This window comes from Idiotropiscis lumnitzeri, chromosome 19, assembly GCF_059441095.1.
Source record: "Idiotropiscis lumnitzeri isolate Australia: NSW breed Sydney's pygmy pipehorse chromosome 19, RoL_Ilum_1.0, whole genome shotgun sequence".
NCBI lineage: Eukaryota > Metazoa > Chordata > Actinopteri > Syngnathiformes > Syngnathidae > Idiotropiscis > Idiotropiscis lumnitzeri.
Window position 1 is genome coordinate 7,321,678 of NC_142409.1, and position 19,380 is coordinate 7,341,057.

General features: G+C 39.6%; 1 protein-coding gene across 1 annotated transcript; it reads right to left on the minus strand.

The window, feature by feature from the left end:
* mkxa (mohawk homeobox a) lies at window positions 1-19,380 on the minus strand. Its single transcript, XM_088283604.1, has 7 exons — window positions 19,158-19,380; window positions 18,213-18,465; window positions 16,381-16,540; window positions 14,769-14,922; window positions 11,997-12,356; window positions 3,130-3,163; window positions 1-2,620 (listed from the first exon to the last, which is right to left on the minus strand). The coding sequence occupies exons 1-7, from the start codon at window positions 19,378-19,380 to the stop codon at window positions 2,419-2,421; spliced, it is 1,386 nt and encodes a 461-aa protein (XP_088139730.1). The 3' UTR covers window positions 1-2,418.

A 19,380-nucleotide genomic window follows, 5' to 3' on the forward strand; every position in this document is an offset into this window, starting at 1 on the left:
TATCGGTAACAAAAAGCATTGTTTTTAATTCTGAGGTTTATTCAAAAGCTTTGACCAAGTAAAAACCATTTAGAAAAGAAATTTTACAAGAAACAAAACAATACAATGAGATATGCATTTGGTCATTGGATTGAAAATCCAGTCTCTATCAAACAGACAAAAGGAGAGATAAATTCATATAACTTAACAGTAAAAAAAAAAAAAATATTGGTCACAAATTTCTTCATTTTTACAAAGTCAGTAATAATAATTTATAGGCTTTATATACTGTTGTTGCCTTTCATTTCTCATGGGATGCAGCCAGGAGAAAGGCATGTACAGCACCAACGTTTTAGCAGTAGAAACCCTTGTGTTTGTGTCACTTGAGGATGGACTGTGGGTGGAATTCAATAATAATAATAATAAATAAAAACTAAAATGGAAAAGAGTCCTCCCCCCCCTGTACAATCTCCACCCAGAGAGTGGGTATCGTGTGAGGTGTGAGGGTTGCGATTAGAAACACAAGGAGCAGCCCAAACTGCTACCCTGCAGCTACCCTGTCTGGGTCAGGTGTATAAAAAACACATGTGGCCCCCACTGTGTCAATAGTGCCTCGGGGTTAGCGAGTGTGATTCATTTCATTATACGTCCATAAGCACGCTAAGATGAAAAATATAGGCTTCATTTCTTTGACTTCATGTAAAAAGGCATGTTCCCAATAAAGGCTTCTGATGAAATGACAGTACACGTCCATAAGTGCATGATTTTAACTGTTTGCACATTCATATAGAAAGGTCAAAAAGTTACTTTGTGCAGCATCACTCCCTCTCCTAAATCCTTGACCATAATCACAGTCTGTGTTGTCGAAACATAACAAAATAAAACCGCGCAATTTACAAAGGAATGTACATTTTGACATGATGGAGTATTAAGGCTACACTGAAAAGTTACACATATATATATATATATATATATATATATATATATATATATATATATATATATATATATTAGGACTAGGTTAATGTACAGTTGTTGTTTTTTTTATTACAAATATAACGTAAAATAAATTTAAATGACAATTTTCCTCCCCAAACTATGACCACAGTCATTCTTTCTTTTCTCATACTTTTATCTTGGAAAAAAAACTTAATAGCATTTTCTTTTTCTTTTCATTGAGCCTCAAATACTCCGCCATAATGACACACATACACAGTACCCTGAAGATATCTTTAAAAAAAAAAAATCTGATTGAGTATCTCCACTTTGTCAAACTCGAGTTTGCAAACATACTTGCTTATAAAGGAGCCTCTTTTCATGAAATGTCGCAGAACCCCTTTATGTGGTCGGTTTACGTATAACCAAGTACAGAAGCCTGATCAAAAACATACTGTAACAACCGCACATGTACAGATTAGCAATAACAAAATATACAACGGCAATGCACGTACGTAAAGACAAACAAAAAAGAAAGACAAGGGGTAAAAAGTCAAATGTTTAAGCTTGTCCTCCAGCTTCTTGTAAACAGCAATTTGAATGTAATGCTAAACAGCTGAGGATGAAGCAGGCTGATGGGAGTTGACGTGTTTTTTATTTTTTCACCCCTCATATCTTTTTGTGAGCACAAGTATGTGAAAAACCAATGCCGTCCATTTATAACACTGATATGACAAAACAAAACAAAAAAATAACATCCCTTTATAAGTCAGGGGTCAAGTGTGCAGCGTGTGCATATTAGTGTCACTACACTTGTGAGCCTAACTTGATTTCGATCCAGCTTTTGCATGTTATGTTCCGATAAGAGGGAGCGTCATCACTAATTAGACACAATCCAAGGATGAGATGCGTCCCTTAGTTCCTTATCGACGCTTTGCTCACGTTAGCGCTGCGTATCTGCGTACCTAAGTGTCATTGTTGGGCTTCCAGCACCGACAAAACAAGGTTCAGTTTACAGTCGAAATGGAGGACATCAGTCAAAATACACAGGACGCCTTCAAGGAATTACTTCGGGTTATTTTGTAACAAAGTGTTAAACGCACGATATGTCTCTCTGTAGGCGTGTGTGTGTGTGTGTGTGCATATAATGATTGATGACCTCATTCGGTCTTTCAAGGCACACACCTCCACTTCTTGTATCACTGATGACTCTAAACATTGGTCAAATAATCCTTCATAAATTCCAAAGAGGCACTACGAGTACTTTGCATTTACAAGAGCAAAAGTCACTTTGGCAACATACACATAAAAAAATAGGGGGGGGGGGGTCATCAAAAAAAATAAGTTAATATTACAAAAAAAATAGTGTCGAGAGAAGAAGTCCTACTGAAGAGACTTTTAACCAACAAAATGTTTCTTTGTCCTTTCAAATAGTCCTCTTGTGAATGGTTTGCCAAAAACAGGAATGTTTGCATAGAGTGAGGAGTCTCAGCTTGCTTAGAGCTAATAATTGCGCATAAGTGGCACTTTAACAGTCTTGATCTCTGCTATATGGGAAGACTTTTGGATGATGCAGCTGGTGGTCCCCGGGGCACTGTCCTTCCCCTGCGCCAAGTTGGTCAAGGCCATGGCGGCATTCATTTCCTTCCAGTACGTCTCATCTTTGCCCTTCACCTTCTCCTTGTGTTCGGCTCTGACGCCACCACTGATGACACGCAAACGTGGGCCATGAAGGGAAACAAAAACAAGCAGAGGCGGAGATTAAGATGTGGTCAGTGTTCATGATGCCGTTTCTCTTTCCCTCCCGAACTATAAGGCGCAGCACATTATACGCCGCAGTATCAATTAACAGGTTCATTTTGGGGAAATTTCTATCTATAGGGCGTACTAGTTTATAAGGCGCATTTCTGCACTTTAAGGGAAACAAACCAGTACAGCAAACGAGTCAAACTCTATTCAACTGCCATTTGACATCCATACATAATTTTCAGAAAATTAAAGGATTTTATTGTGTGAAAAAATTTGGTAGTCAAAGACACAACTTTAAGAATAATTGCACAATGAAAAATCATCCGTTAAAAGGGCTGCATCAAATATATAAAAAATAAATAAAAAAATAAAATAAAAAAATTATATATATATATTATAAAACAGCGTTTTAGCTTCTTTTTTTTTACCAACAATATGAACTTAGCCAAAGGATGGTGAACTCACTTGTCATATTTACTTGATCCATGCTCTGTGGTTTCTGAAAGAAGAAATAAAATGATATTACATTAAATTAAAATGATCTAAAGTGGGCTGGATCGTGTGTATCATTTTGTGCTTTCTGGATCTGAATATTTCAGAAAAAGCCATCAGGAAAGAAAGTAGCTAATAGGATCGAGTCTTGTGACTCATAGCCTCCATTCTGTAATATTTAGTTCAAAAACAATTCGGCCCCCGCCAGTGTAATTGTGAGGAAATCATTTAGCAAACGACCGAGCGTGAAAGACTTGAGTGGAAACGAAAGAACGCAACGTGAGTCAGTGTACGCTTTTGTTTTTTTCTTTTTTTCTCTCGTAAAATGGAAGCGATCATTATCTCATATGTAAATCATTAGCAGGCAATAACGTCGTCATTAGACAATCGAACCGACGTTTTCTTCAGGGCAACCGGTGTGTTTACTTCAATATGTTGCTCAATAGAAGAAGAAGACCAAGTTCGTGTCAGTGTGTGTTCCGTGTCGACTGACGAGCTAGAGACTCAAACTGTGTTTTGCTTGCAGTGAGTATGATGACACACATTTGGCTTTGAGGAGGCACTCAAGAGCATCTGGATATCCTCGCCAGTCGCTTTCTTTAAGCTACCCAAACACTCAGCTAAGGCCTTGGGAGCCTTTAAGTAGCTCAGTCTTGACCAGGTACAGCAGATTTACAGACACAAAAACATTCTAAAGAGAGCCAGTTGTATTCTAGTCCAGAAAATACGTTTTTCTTTCTCGTAGCATTGAAATGCATTTACAATTCTCAGTCTTATGACCTTTCTATGCCATCGTTTCAAATTCGTACATAAGTCCGTTTTTTTGTATTTTTTGTCATTCTGGTCATGGGAATTACATTGTATGAACGATTGGGACTTATAGGGAAATTAAGTGTTTCAAGTATTTCTCCGTCCGCCATTGGTGCACACTGACGCACAATGATTGTATTGCTTTGCACAGACTGAGGTGAATGTGTGGCTGATTAGAACATTTCCTTTCCATTGTATATTCCATAGAGAGAAATACGACTTCACACAGTATAGTTTTTGCTCCCTGGCAGACAAAAGATGAGAGGACCATCTGCATAAGTGTAGAAACCACAAAAATCAAAGTCCCTCATCGCATTCCAATTAAATCCCCTGGATTATCCCTGATGTCCTATCAGTGCTCAGTTTTCATTTGGCTTTATCAGCAGAGGCATTTTCCGTTATTGACATTGTTCAGTTCTCTGTGCTCTACTTGTTCACCTCGGCAAGGAAGTGCTGTAACACCCCGTGAATCCAGGTACAGGACATGTTACTCCCTGCCAAAAAAAATGCAAGGCTTCCTGTCAATGTTTGGCTTCATGCTTTGTGGAGAATCAGCACTTCTTCTACAATTCCAAAATATTTTTCTGAGCACTTTTACCGCATCCAAGCTCTTCTTCGTCTTTTCTTTTTTTTTTGTTTTTTTTATTATTATTGGGAGTTGCATAGGTCCAATGAGTAACTATGCGGCCAATATTTGACGAGACTAAAAGACATCCTCTTCATTCCATTTCCATCTGTTCTCTCTGCTAGACTGTGGATTGGCAACATTCCCCCGTCATCACAGTGCTGTAATTATAGACCCAATGTTCATATGATGTTTATATTCCCCCATGATATATTAGCTCAGTGTTTGGATCGTTGTTGGCTGCGACAACAGTAGCAAGTAGGTCGACTTCAGTGACATAAAAGACACGCAACATGTGGGGCGAAAGTGTGTGTTTGTGTGGGCAGACGCTCGCCGGGTGTGTGTCTTTCCAGCCACCTTTTTAAAGTGTTTTCAGAATGTGTGAGGCAGCCACTTGATCCACGCCATCCATCCCGAACATCCAGCATGAGCGACCCAGACAATTTTATTATTCGGAATAGCCAATTTTAGTTGAGCAACGTAAGACAGTTCTTTTATCTTTAATGCTCAGTATACTAACTGTCCCAGTTAGACTACCGTATTTAATTTTTCCAGGACGATCGATTATATGATTCCTGTTCCTGTCTTACAGTAGTCACACCCACACAGGGAATGACGTAACCTAAATGTGTCTCCACGAAGTGCGGCGAAAGGTGCTATAGAAAGGAAGAGTGCCATCCCTGGTAGAATGAATGTACTTTTTGACGTCTATATCCGTCAATGGGAGTGAATGAGTCAAGTGAACTGAATCATTAGAATCATCAAATGGAATCAAACAAAAGATTTGTTCACCCGATCGTTCACGCACCCCCAAACAATCGTTGGCAAGGAGAAGTTCCCTCACCGATTCGTTCGTGAACTCCAATAGCGTGGCAGTACGTTCAGTAAAATCCCCTCCCTGCATCTGACGCTGGCTGCTGATTGGTCGTTCGCAATGATTGACGACATCCGCATGGCTGAGCTTAAATGAACTGAGAAAAAGAACTAATCACTTGTGGAAGTGATCCATTCACTCACATTCACTGAAAAGATTCACTCTTTTTGAACAGTACTGACCAACCAATCACCCAAACGCAACAGTCACTACACATTTACCGTTATTGTATAGTGCTTGGCAAAAGTCATAAGAAGCAACCTACAGCCTGCTTATTCTTGTGGTGTACTTGAGCACCTGTCTTCACTTTTGGTATCCCACAACCATTGGATATGATACCCCTGAAAAAAAAAAAAAATTCCAAAGCTACGTGCCTAAAACATCTCAAAGTCAGATACTTTAAAACAACTGCTTTGCCAAAAAGAATACAAATCTCCACTAAATGACTAACAACTATTTCTTTTTTATTCTTTTTCCTGTATTTTTTTTTTATATATACTTGCCTCCCTGCTTTGCTGCTGACGACTGGGGTAGACGTTGTTGTTGCCTTTGGGCTTCACTGACAGTGGGGTTTCACGCAACACCGAAGGGGAAAACTAAGAAGTCTGATGGTTTCTGGCATGAGGCTGGAAGTCCAAAAATACTAGCTCACTTAACATCCCTGCGGGGTGATGGTGGGAGGGCATAAAAAGGGCAAAAAATGAAAAAAAAAAAACCAGAAAATGAGGGGGAAAATAAACCAGAGCTGACAAATTAAAGAGAGGATGAGGTTACACCTGTTCGGATGAGTGCGGCCCGCTATCATCATTCCCATGTGGTGCTGTTGTTAGCAACACGCAACAATAAACAAGCTCGATGCTGCTGTGCAAACCATGGGAAGGTCTGCATTGCAAACGCAAACTTTTATATTTATGTGTGGCAAACCTCTGGCAGGTTGGTGTCAAGTCTCTAAAAATTGCAAGTAGAGAGCCTTTTCCCAAGAATGAGATTGGAGATTGAGTGCCGATTGAAGAAAATCAAGTTTAGTCAATGGACAACTCACTTCTTGATTCCGGTACTGATGAACTACTGAGCAAGCCAAGGTCAAAGATAAAACCAGTGCCAGTGGGTCCGTTCGAAAATCTGAATACTGCGTCTATCACTAACCTACACCGCAGTAGTCATTTTTTTATGACTTTAATTCAATTCATTCAATATCGTGTATTAATAGATTAAAAGCAAGATGAAGTTAAAAAAACACAAAGACATTTGAAAATACCGGGCTCAACATCTAAAAGGGAGGAAATGAGGTGAACAGATTTCCAGTGAAACATCTCATCGGCATTCTGCTCGACGCAAACCTGCAACTGTAGGTCAAGACTTGAACAGATCACTGTGTAATTATAAAGTCCTTTGGATGTCTCAGGCAGCCGAAAAATGAGTCAGGGGTTACTGTCATCATAGGCCATTGGATGGAAAACATATTAACCGGTTTTACCGCCTTTTGCGATGACGCAACTTTTACCAAAGTCCCGTTCAAATTGCTGGACGTGCAGATGTGAACGCTTGGACGCGGGTTTTTACTTCAAATCAAAGAGGAAGGGACGGACGCTGCGCGAGATAACGACATCTCCTTATGTGGTTTCTGATTTTGAAACCAAGCCACGGTCTTGATTAGGAGCCGCGACACCGAGGGACCAAGCGATGCCTTAGGACTCGCTCAGTTTCGCATTTGGTTAATGATCTGTATGTTTAACAATGTCAAGAGCTGCCTCTCGCCTGCATCCTGCCAACTTTGTCGTATTATTTGCCCTTGTAGCCATTTCTGTCCAACGCACACTTATGCTGCCCATGTGAATCAGTCAGTTGCACAACATTTAGCCAAAGACATTAAACGTGGTGAAAATGAAATGACAACTCGGGCCGACTTACGCTGACAAGTGTGCAGCGGAGTCATTTATAGCCAGTGGCTCAGCAACTGACTGCTTTGTTGGTGTGCGCGTCTGGCAGATGTCACACCGTCGGCCGTCAAGGAGACTAGTTTGAGTCGAGATGAAGAAACAACCTTGTTTCCGATGTTTAAACGTTGCCAAGTTGTCGCTGTGTTTACGTGTGCCAGTAAACAGAGTGTAATCAGGGCCCCGGTAAATCAGCCAGAAGGAGAAGACAAGAGAAGTAAATATATTGTCAAAGCGAGTGTCTTCTGTTTGCGTGTGGCAAGCCAGACTGCTGCAGGGACGCCGCGGACAAACAACAGGCTATCATTACCGTGATGAAGAAGATCAGGGTTTATGTCATGTAGCCTGACAACACGAGTCATCCAAAAATGATCAACGCAGGAGATTCAAACGTAAACAACCAGAGTCACACCGCAATGACTTCACCGCAAGAGGGATGCTTGGTCCACTGGTGATGTAACGATGAAACTGTGACCGCTGGGTTTGACACCAAAGCAGTCACAAATGGGTTGCTTTGAACATTACGGTTTGCTCAAATAGTGGCCAGGAGTGTTTATTGCAGGGAGTACTTGTTTTTTTTATTTTTTTTTTTTCCAAGGAGGTGTCTGTTCGAGTGGAGGCCTTCATTTGCACGAATGGCTGTTTATAAAGCTAGACTGGCCGACTGAGAATACAATCAGAAAGGAGTGTATAACTGCCGGAACTATTCCAGCTGAAACTATTATTTAAGGGGAAAGTAGTAATGTGGATCTTATATTTCAAGATTTATAAGGTAACTAATTGTCTACCTTATAATCGGGACGTTGGAAATTTCCATTCTCCGACTTGGCGATGGAAACCACAAAAGTCTGAGCACTGAATCTGACCTCAAAAATATAATGTCACTCAATAATGATAATGCCACAAAGGTACATATTTACACAAATTAATTAGAGTACCAATGTACTTTTAGGTTAATGACACAGCTGTCCTAAACGAACAAGATGGAATATATGTTTCTGTAATGGTTATTTCCATGCAATTGCAACTCCAAAATTTAAACATTGATGTTTGAAATATATGGTTAATTTATGACCCCGCAGAAAAGTCCAGTGAGCAGGCTCAATTTTGACTGTGAAAAGAAAAAAATAATGAATTAAGTGATGCAGTCCCAGCCTATTGTACTGCTATTGTACTCTTATGAAATGGAAACACTTATTTTCCCCTCACAGACGAATCTAGCAGACAGCTGTGTTCTCTGAATGCGATGATCTGCGTGTGGGCGTGTCTAGTTGATGATTTAAAAATGATCAGGTTGAGAGGGCTCGGTATGAGTTTCGTCTAAACAATGTCTGCGTTGGTCAGTCAACATCGTCACAGGAGTGACGGTTAAAAAGAGGGTCTTACCGCAGCTCGGACAACTCTGCAGTCGTTCCCACTGTTGGATCTGCCACTCCCTGAAGGACGCGCTTTTTTTTTTTGTTTGTTTTTTACGTCACTACAGACTACAATGTGGTGACATATATATATATATATATATATATATATACACATATATATATATATATATATATATATACATATATAGGCAAGCAAATCCATTACACATCCATCCCAGCCATTCTCACCTTAAATCAGAAGTTCACCTTTAAACCAGCATTGCCTCTGATAATACGAGAAACCTGCCTGCGGCCACTTACTCGCGTCAGGCATTCACGTCTTTTCCACATCAATGGAATCACTTGCACTACATTCACCATCTGGCTACTGTATTCATCAACCTGAGTCCATAAAGTAGAAATTCTAGCCAAATAAGCCTCTGTCAACATTGTGTAATGTGTCTGACCGAGATCACTCAGTCTCCTCTGGCAAGAACGTATTTGGCGAATAATGATCTATATGATACCGGACGGGGCGAAATCTAGAACCGAGAAAGAAGGAAAACATTCGGCCAGATTCCTGCCATTTAATATCCCATTAAAGGGTCATTTGGCATGAACCCCTGGCATGTGCGATGGAATTCTACTGTTCCTTGCCTTCAATGAAATTCCCCAAAGGCTTTGGACTGTCGGTGTGTGTGTTTGTACTGGACGTTGTGTGTGCAGCTTGTGAATGGTAGGCGTGTAGTGTGTGTGTGCACGTCTATGTGTGTGTGTGTGAGTCATTTTAAGCCAGCAGAAGTTTAGTTTTCCGTCGGGGTAAATCTACACCCTCCATCTCCTGCCACGTCTGACTGCCCTCTGTAGTCAGAGATAACACTGCGGGTTCATGACACCATTAATGGAGCATATTATTTTTTTATTTTTTTTAGCCAATGGCGTGATGGTTGCCAAGGATGCCACTTTGGCCTTGACCAATCACAACTGATGCATCGGCAGGAATTCTTTGAAGGAATGTGCCAAAAGAAACTAATTGTGTTTGGTCCTGTCCTTTTGTGTCCCGAGTAAAAATATGCAAGACACGTTTATTTTACTCGGGGGAACCAAAATTCAAGTAATATAAGAAATTGATGAAAATCGAATTGTGCTATTTCATTGCAATTTACTGATTAATTCAAAATAGACACATTGTGCCATTTTCCCGCAAAAGGAATAAACTCTCAGGTGTCCTCATGTGTAACATTACGCGCGACAAAATCTCCCAACCCTTTTTTTCATACCTATGAGCCACTGCTCAGCCCACGGAAAGCGAGTGCTAAGCTCACACGAACCCCCTCAAGGGCAATAAAAGCATTAATTGTCATTTTTATCGCAGTCGTCACGTCATCACTAAGCCGCAGAATTACATTTGTCAATTGGTGTGTAGCTCTGCTTAGCTTTTATAAGTGATCGTGGTTTCCACTAGACGGGCGGTGGCTTGAAAATGGAGGCCTGGCCAAAATTTAAACAGCTTGCTGACAGACACATTTTCAGAAATGGGCGGCTTCATTCAAAAATTGGAATTTCACACTTGATATGTAAGCCAGGCAGAAGGGAGACTCTAATATTTGTAAAGACGCAATCAAAAGCCAGTTTTCTATTGGATGTCCCCGTTAAAATCAGATTTTCCAAAAATGTAAAGTGAAAGCTTTCTCTCTCGCATTTGTACGATGACAAACACATCACATTCAACATTAATATAAAGTAGCTACTCCTTATTAGAAACATCCAGACAGCTCAATGAAATTGTCCTTGAATTGGATCCCATCATTTAAAATCAAGTCACGCTTTGTCTTCATTCCTCCTTTCCTCCCTATCTTTCAATCCAAAAGTATTTCAACCATTTTTTTTTTTTACAACAAAACACACACACACACACACACCAGAGACACTTCCTAGCGCCGATAATAAAAACCACATTTGTCCATTCGAGGAACTTTGAACAAAACAAGCTGCTGAAGATCCGTTCACTGCTGCTGAACCATGCTAACCACAATATATAAAAAAAAAAAAAAACTGTTGCTTACGAAGACCGAATAAAAAAAAAAAAAGAAGACAGATGTGACCTTCATAATTTTGCTGCACTACAGTATAAAACGTCTTTTTGTAGACTGTATCTCGTTTGTATTGTTAACAAATGTGAATTGTTGCATAAATCACAAATCGTTTCTTAGTTAAACATCCGCGATGCATCCGATTGCTTTAAGTCAAGTATCAATCTCACCCATGGAATCCCGGATTGTAATAACAATGTTATTAAAAGCCGGAATAGTTGTTTTACGTTTTTTGTGAACTAATAAGTATCAGCAGTGGTTGTTTGAGAATAAATATATATTCTGTGTTTGTGACAGTTTGTTTTTTTAAATAATTTTTTAGACGAGTACGTGACCAACATAAATCATAGATTATGACTTTCTGCAGACCTTTTAATTCATTTCTCCAAGGGCATAACAATCCAGGGAATTTAAATTGATCATATTTAGCAATTAAAGTGTTACCCAACATTTTGTAGAACAGTCCAAAAACTACCGAAAGATTTCATATTTCTACCCCTGATACTTTTGTGATAATTACTGCAAGACTTTTCTTTTATCTTTTGTGACTTTTTGTAGAGTAGCTCTATTACACCCATCCAACAACTGCTGTCTGTTCAGGGTCGCTCTGAGCTCAAACTACGCCAGCTGACTTTAGACAAAAGGCAAAATTTTAGTTATGGAGCCTTGACTGATTTAGATAAGGATCAATGGATAGTCGATCTATTGTAACATCATCTTCGAAATTCTGCTGCCTGTGAAGGGTGAACTTTTATGGAGGAGAAGTGTGTTTGTCTACTCTCTCCACGGGACCTTGTGGAAAGGATGAAAAGCAGGCCAAACAGTAGTCTTAGGGGAGAGCATGTTCCATACAGCCTTGTTGTGTCTGGCTTGCTAGAGCCTGGTCAGAAGAGCTGGCTGGAGGGAATTCCTTGTCTGCCGAGTGGTGTGCGAACATGTGTGCTACCGGGACTCATAACTGCATTAAGAAAATCACATTCCTCAACACAAGCGCCGTATCAAATACAACAAGGGAGATGGGAAGTGAGTGTGATTAACGGGCTTATGAATAACATAGCAGCTGCAGAAAGTAAAACAAAAGTGTGCAGATGGACGGCCCACAACGAAAGATGGAGAAGGAATGCAAAAAACGTGGCTGCTTACCAGCGCGATAAACAAAGTTCGCCTCGGCCTCCGAGGAGGTCGGCGAGAGCAGCTCGTCGTCGTACTCGTTGGAGCTGAAGGAGCCTGAGTGGTTCCTTTTGCGAGCATCCATGACGGCGTTGGCCACCATGACGTGGCGCAGCGAGTCGTTGAGATAGCGGTGCAACAGGCTGCTCTTGTATTTAGGCGGGGACACGTAGTCGTCCGCCAGAGAGGCGGCTTCGGTGGCCGAGCGGAGGCCCGCTTCCATCCCCATGGCCATGCCCATCATGGCGGAGCCTTCCTTCTTAATGACACTCTGGTACATGGGCTTGGTGAGCTCCACGGCACCGTTCTGGGTCCTCTGAGGGTTGTCGCCATCTGAGTCATTGAAAAATCAGGGAGACACTTAGCAATGTTCAAGACATGGTTCAGTTTTGCACTTGTCCTATACACAGTATGTCCACTATATATATATATATATATATATATATATATATATATATATATATATTTATTTATTTATTTATTTATATATATTTATTTATTTTATATATATATATTTATTTATTTTATATATATATATATTTATATATATTTATTTATTTTATATATATTTATTTATTTTATATATACCTATTTTTTTAAATATATATATATATATATATATATATATATATATATTTAAAAACAAATATATATATATATATATATATCAGACATATATATATATATATATATATATTTATATATATTTATATATATTTATTTTATATATATTTATTTATTTTATATATACATATTCTTTTTAAATATATATATATTTATTTATTTTATATATACCTATTTTTTTAAATATATATATATATATATATATATTTTAAAAAAAATATGTATATATATATATATATATATATATATATTTAAAAAAATATGTATATATATATATATATATATATATATATATATATACAAATATATATATATATATATATTTAAAAAAAATGTGTATATATATATATATATATATATATATATATATATATATATATATATCAGACATATCACAGAATGTTTACCATACTTTTGTAACTACTCATTCTCACAATATGGAAGCTATGTGAACAAACAAATGTACTTGTCGAAACGGAAACGTCCAAGTCAACCACGTTAAATATGGAACTTGAGTCACAATTGTAGACGTGTAGTTGGATTTATACAACTCTGATGTCAGTCTTAGAGGAGTGCAATGTTTGTCACGTCTTGATGAAGTCACTCGTAATTATTACCATAATACTCTATATGTTGTTTTTTTTATGATTTTTAATGACACTGTTCGTTGCCATGAAGTTGACGAATACTGTATCCTATTTTAAAATGTAATTACTAGTCATTTTAATGGTTAAAAGCAGTCTGTTTATGCGCAGTGCGGAAAAATGATGAAAAGCTCAATAAAAATGAACTAATGTTTAATTTCCGTTGGCATTCCATTCAAGAGAATAAAACAACGGAGAAATGTGAGAGCAAACCGTAATGGATTGGAGATTGTTTCCTATCCATTTAAAACACATTGCCCCTCTATTTTTGTCTGCAGAAAGCTTACAGTACTATCCATGGGACTGTGCACTGCTAAGGTAATCAAATTAAATGAGAGCACTGATGAAAGAAGCAGGGGTAGGCGATAAAAAAAAAACAATGTTCTGGCGAATCAGATATGAGTATCGAAATCAAGAGCGCAACTTTGGGTCGTTGTTCGTTTAAATTATAATTACGTTCACCGTGCAGTCTGAGCAGAGCTTCTCAAAGCCCACTTCTATTCTAAAGCCATCCAAACAATTCTGATCTGCCGTTACGATCACATGGCCGACATCCAAGTCTGGCACCTCTCTAAATAAACGTTCAAACATCTAAAACATTTTCTTTGGGTGTGCTACGAAACAAGCTGGAGGAGTTCACCACGAAGAACGGTCAACGGGTCAGCGGGGTCACATCTCCCCGTATAAATAACCCCTGGAGCAAAAAGCACAGACTTTAAAAATAATGGTGGGCCTTTCGGTGCATGGGTCAAATGTGGGATAAGGCTGCGGAAAACTTCATAACCATAATGTGACAGGGGGAAGAGTCCGGGAGTTATAGCGAGCCACTGGTGGTACAATGGCATGTGGCGGACACAATGCAAACAACATGCGCACATTCCTTTGCAGCCACACGCTCGGCCTCTGCCTCTCAAAGGACGTAATTAAAGATTACTCACACCACAGCGCTCTTCCTCTCTGTTCAATCTCTCACAATGCGAGCGAGCGCCGTATGTTTTTTGTTTATGGATTTATTCCCCCCGCGCAAATGTTTTCGGTCCTGTCAGTGTCAGAGCAAGGGGCACGTCTCGCCTCGAGAAGCAAGCGTGTGTTTGCAGTAAGTACATAGCTGAAAGAAAGTTAGTCATTCCCAATTGCAGACTGGGGGGACAGAGGTTGGCTCAGCAGGGGTGTCTTAATAACAGCGTGTTACAGCCCGCCGGCCTCAGAGACTCTCAGCTAGGTCACACACTTGCCGTATAAGACATTTTAAGTCATTTCTAAGCCTGAATTTCCAGTATGGCTCAAAAACTTGACAACAACAATCCGGAGCAACAACCACATCTGCGTCAGGCATTTTTTAATATTTATCATATCGATAGAAGAGCAATCATCCACACATTCACACCTATGGAAAATTTGTGAAGTGAGTCATTGCGCTGATAAAATTCAGTTCAAGAGTGTAGCGTAAAAGAGTGCAGACGAGTCGTTGTCGTACCGTCTGAGCAGCTGTCATCGCTGCTGACGCTCAGTCTCTCGGCATTGCCTTGGACATACTTGTTATAAAGCTTGATCCTGAGCGCCCAGCTCAGGTCGGGCTGCCTCACCGTGTTCTTCAGCCGCCTCCTGGCATTGGCGAACCAATTGGAAACCTGACAAAAAAAATCAAAAAGTAGAGTCCGGAAATACAACGTTACTGTTTTGACTCTTCAACACAACCACATGCACGGTGAAACAAAGACTTTATAAAAACGTCTGCTCAGACTTGACAGATCGAAACAATCCAGTTACTAAAAGAAATTCCAGACAGTTTCATCTCATATTTTCTGCACCTAACACCATCCACATGTTGGACTGCCAATAAAAATCATCTATTATTGATAAATGTTGACTTGGATGGATGTCCTCTATCTTTATTCTGGATTCGCTTGGCCTCATTTCAAGAACGCATATTTCCGACGCTGTCCGCAAGCTGCAATAAAAAAATAAAAGAAAAAAGGAAAAGACACTTGAGCTTGTTCTTCCTTTAACTCAGAAAGAAGATCATTAGATGTTATTCTAGAATAACTGTTCATGCTCAATTGACTTCAAGTAGCTTATAAAGGCGGCGGGGAAAGAGGCCTCATGCTAAAATACTTATTTGCGATTGAAGTATTTTGTTTCTTATTAACAAAGACACCACACATGCCTTTGTCCAAAATAATTTGCGGTCCATTCGTGAATATTTCATTTTAAATCACATCCACATGTACCTCTTCAATGAATAATAAATTGATTTTTTTTCCAACTATCTCATCTGGACTAATCAAAGTTGATTACATCCAAATCCATTTTAAGGTATTGAATGTATTAAAATACCAATTAATTACAAAAAAAAAAGCCTTAGATTCATTTTGAAATGCCGCTGTCATTTATGGCATTCCTCCGCACTCTGCAAAGCATTTTTTTGAGGGTGGTGGGTCGACCTGTCTGAGAGCTGATGAAACCACATGTAGGCAAGTTGAGGACGCAGTAGCTCATAATTATAGTTCATTATTTGAAACAAATATAGAAAAAAAGAGATTTTATGATTTTTTTTTTTGTCTTATCGAAATGAACATTTTCGGAATTCATTCAGAAATGTATGAAGTGGAAAGGAGCAAGTAACAATTCTTTAAGATTTTTAGCAGGCTTACAGGCTGTTAAACAAATCCAGAATTTGTCACACACTAAGGAAATTAAACCAAAAAAAAAAGCTCATCTCAAACTAGCATACCCCACAAATTGTCATTAGTGAATCACTACTCTGCATTAATTATAAAAAAATAAATAAATACAAAATGACAAATAAATACTGCCATCTGCTGGATTGCATGTCCTAATATACTAAACCATTGGTTGGAGTGTGAAAAAGAAAAACTGCAGCAGTTGGAAGAAGGTAGAAATAATATCCACGGGTGCACGAGTGTTATAAAATAAACAGCTCAAGTTGTAAAAACATGTTCTCCTCACAGCCTGTCAGTTCCAAAACTCAAGTTCACATCCAGCTTTTTTTCCGAGCTGATTAGACACACGCGCACGGACGCACGCTCACGCGTGTACTTGACAAAGACAGAAGGCCGCAGACCCACCTGGACCAGGGTCATTTGTGAACCCAAAGCCAGCAGAATCTTCTCCGTCTTAGTGGGGTAAGGGTTGTCACGGTGCTTGTACAGCCATTGCTTGAGCGGCCGCGCCATGTCCTGCAGGGCCTGACGCTTGTGTCGCACTTTGCTGCCACCGGGACGACCCCTGAAGGGGGTGGAGGTAAGGAAAAGGTCAGCCGCTTGTAGTCCAGTTTACATTGACGAGCCACGTGAATCTGACATTTGAATTTCTGCTCCCTTTTGATTGACACTGTCTGTCAGAAAGGTGTTCGTTAAAACAATACATTTATTTTTGCGGTTTTAGTTGACAGTAGCGTCGAACATCACACTGCAAAGTGTTTATTTTTATTGTATTTGAGCTTTTAGGCAAAACGGAATTTTCTCAGTATAATGCAATATACTAAACATTGTTAAATGAATAAATAAATCAGAATTGTAATATTCAGTATCTCATTATAATGTGCAAACGCATGAAACCGGTCACGTACTGTGGCATCAGACAACTCTTTAAGACAAATTAGTTTTCCATGTGGCATTTATCTCCAATGTCAAACTCCGCCGGAATTACACATGCAGCGTTAACACATCAGCTTGATGTCAAAAGTGGTCCAAAAGACCATCAAGTGGATTTAAATGTTTAATTATGAAGCAAGTAATGTTTCACAGCTTCCAGGTGGGGCAGTAGGTTGTGCGAAATTGTCAGTCACGGCCTAAAAAAACGACTGTAAGCATACGATATAATGATCTCATCCAAATGGTGCAATTAAGACGCTAAGATTCAGGGAACCTACACTTAGATAGCCACATTTTCCATGCAGCTACTCTAAGATATTGTACTAAACTCACCACCAAAAAGACTATTAAAAATGATTACATTATTTTCCATTTGCAAATTATAGCGACTTTTCCTGATATTCTCAAACTGAGTCGTGTGAGAGCCTCTCTCTCACCTGTACAATAGAGAACTTTTAGTTTACTCAAACCTGTAGATGTCAGTATGGTGCAGGACTCTGGGCCCTTCCTTTATCTCCCTCAAATGTTTGCACACTGCACATGTAACATTTGAGTCTAACCTCATCCTGAGGTTGGTGTTCTACAAATATTTTCCTTGTAATCTAGATTGGAATGAACATCTTAAAAGTACATTTTACTCCCTGTTCTGAACATTGGTTTTAAACAACGGTCGCGCACTCCAACTTTACATCTCTGATTCAATGTTTCATTTAAAAAGACACATGACCAGCGCGTAAACTCATATTATCTCTTGTCACTGAAGGTTTCCACTTAAGGTCACTGTCCCCAACTCTACTCTTATTTACTCAATTAAGAAAAACACACACACAAAAAAAGGAAATCCAAGAAACAATCTTTTCTTACACCTGTTCCCTGTCACAAAAATAAATTAAATACTTGGACAACTAATACATGGCCCTTGTGTGATGGACTAGACCACACAGAAAGTTGAAGGGCAAATGTATTTATTAGAAGCAGATGGAGAAAATGTACGAGACAGCTACTGAATAAGACTGACCTAGTTATTACACCGTTATTAACTACATGATCAACACCGGCAAAAAAACATGCCTCTACTAATTATTACGTCATGCTAGTGCGTCTTAATAAGTTTGCTTCACATCTTGAGCATGAGGATGCGCACCGACAAACAGACGCACTAGACAACGCCTTATTCTGTTTTGATTTAAAAAAAAAAAATGCGCGCAAGTTAAATGCCGAATAAGTCTGCAATTGCTATGCGCTCTCAGGTGCAAGTGCTTTTCATCCACACACAAACAAAACGACGTGGATGCTTCTCTCACCCGTTCCGTCTGTGTCTGATGGCCTGGTTGTCCATAATGGCCTGGTTGCTGGAGAGAAGGTCCGGGTGTTGTCCGTCCATGACTTCCAAGTAATTTCTGCTGCTCATCTCCACCTCGTTGGCCTTCTCCTCAAACAGAACTTGGCCGCTGAGCTTGTTAAACACGATGGCGTTCATCTTTGGCCAGATAGTCCCCGAGTTGCGCAAAAATGAAAATATCCCCTCGGGTGCGTCACAGTGCGCAAGTGTCTCTCCTGTGAAGGACATATGCGCGTTTAAGACTTAAAAAAAAAGTACCGGAATTATTAGAAGTATAAATGCTCAATCATAATTTGCTGAGTTGTGTTACATTTACGTTTGTTTTTAGTGAGAACATTCAAATTCCAGCTTCGTTTTTTTCTTTTTGCAAAAATATTCATTAAAACGGAACTACATGCTCTGCCAAGTCCACGTCAAATTTTAAATATTGTGACTCAAGCGCAGCAAACCAGCATTTAAATAACATCCAACATGATTTTCATTCATCTTTTTTAAAGCAAGATGCAGACGCCTGATAAATCATCACGTCAAAACAAGCGCATGCGCCAAATATTTACATTCTTAATGATATATTTATGTCATTGATTCTGTTCATGCAACGCGGATTATTTGGGCTGCGGGTTTTGAATGCATTGCAGGTTGCAGCGGAGGTACCATTTGCATTTGAAAATTTACATTTTGCACTTGTCCCTGGAATAAATGTGCGATGCAGTCCGACGGTTTTAATTTCGCGTACAGAAGCTCGAGTTCATTTCTCAGGTGCAGCATCTATGGTTAATATATTTATCTCGGAATCTCATCCAGGTGTCCATTTAAATTCCCCTCCGCTACATACCGAATTGGAGGCGATCAAAGAACCTTTGCATGCATCCCTAACGAGTAAACCAATTTTGCGTGCTTCCGTTACCTGTCCCGGGCTCCTCCTGAGTCAGTCCGCGGTGTAGAGCAGTAATCCTGTCTCCTCTGGCCCATTCCCCACTCACATGTTCCCCTCTGGAGGTCTTGTGCCCAAACTCACGGAGCTCCGACTCCTCTGCAGCTTTATCCGGCGACCTGCGCCGCTCAGCCCGGGACTCTGAATATAGCACCCTGCTCATGTTTCCTCGCACACAAGCCGAGGTTGCGAACAT

What these genes read in the sequence shown, in the direction of transcription:
- mkxa (XM_088283604.1), bottom strand. Translation starts at nt 19,380, where the DNA reads ATGTTCGCAACCTCGGCTTGTGTGCGAGGAAACATGAGCAGGGTGCTA. An exon ending in CACAAATGACCCTGGTCCAG is followed by an intron (nt 14,923 to 16,380) that starts GTGGGTCTGCGG and finishes TTTTTTTGTCAG; the next exon opens with GTTTCCAATTGGTTCGCCAA. An exon ending in GAACTTTGTTTATCGCGCTG is followed by an intron (nt 3,164 to 11,996) that starts GTAAGCAGCCAC and finishes TTCTTCTTTCAG; the next exon opens with AAACCACAGAGCATGGATCA.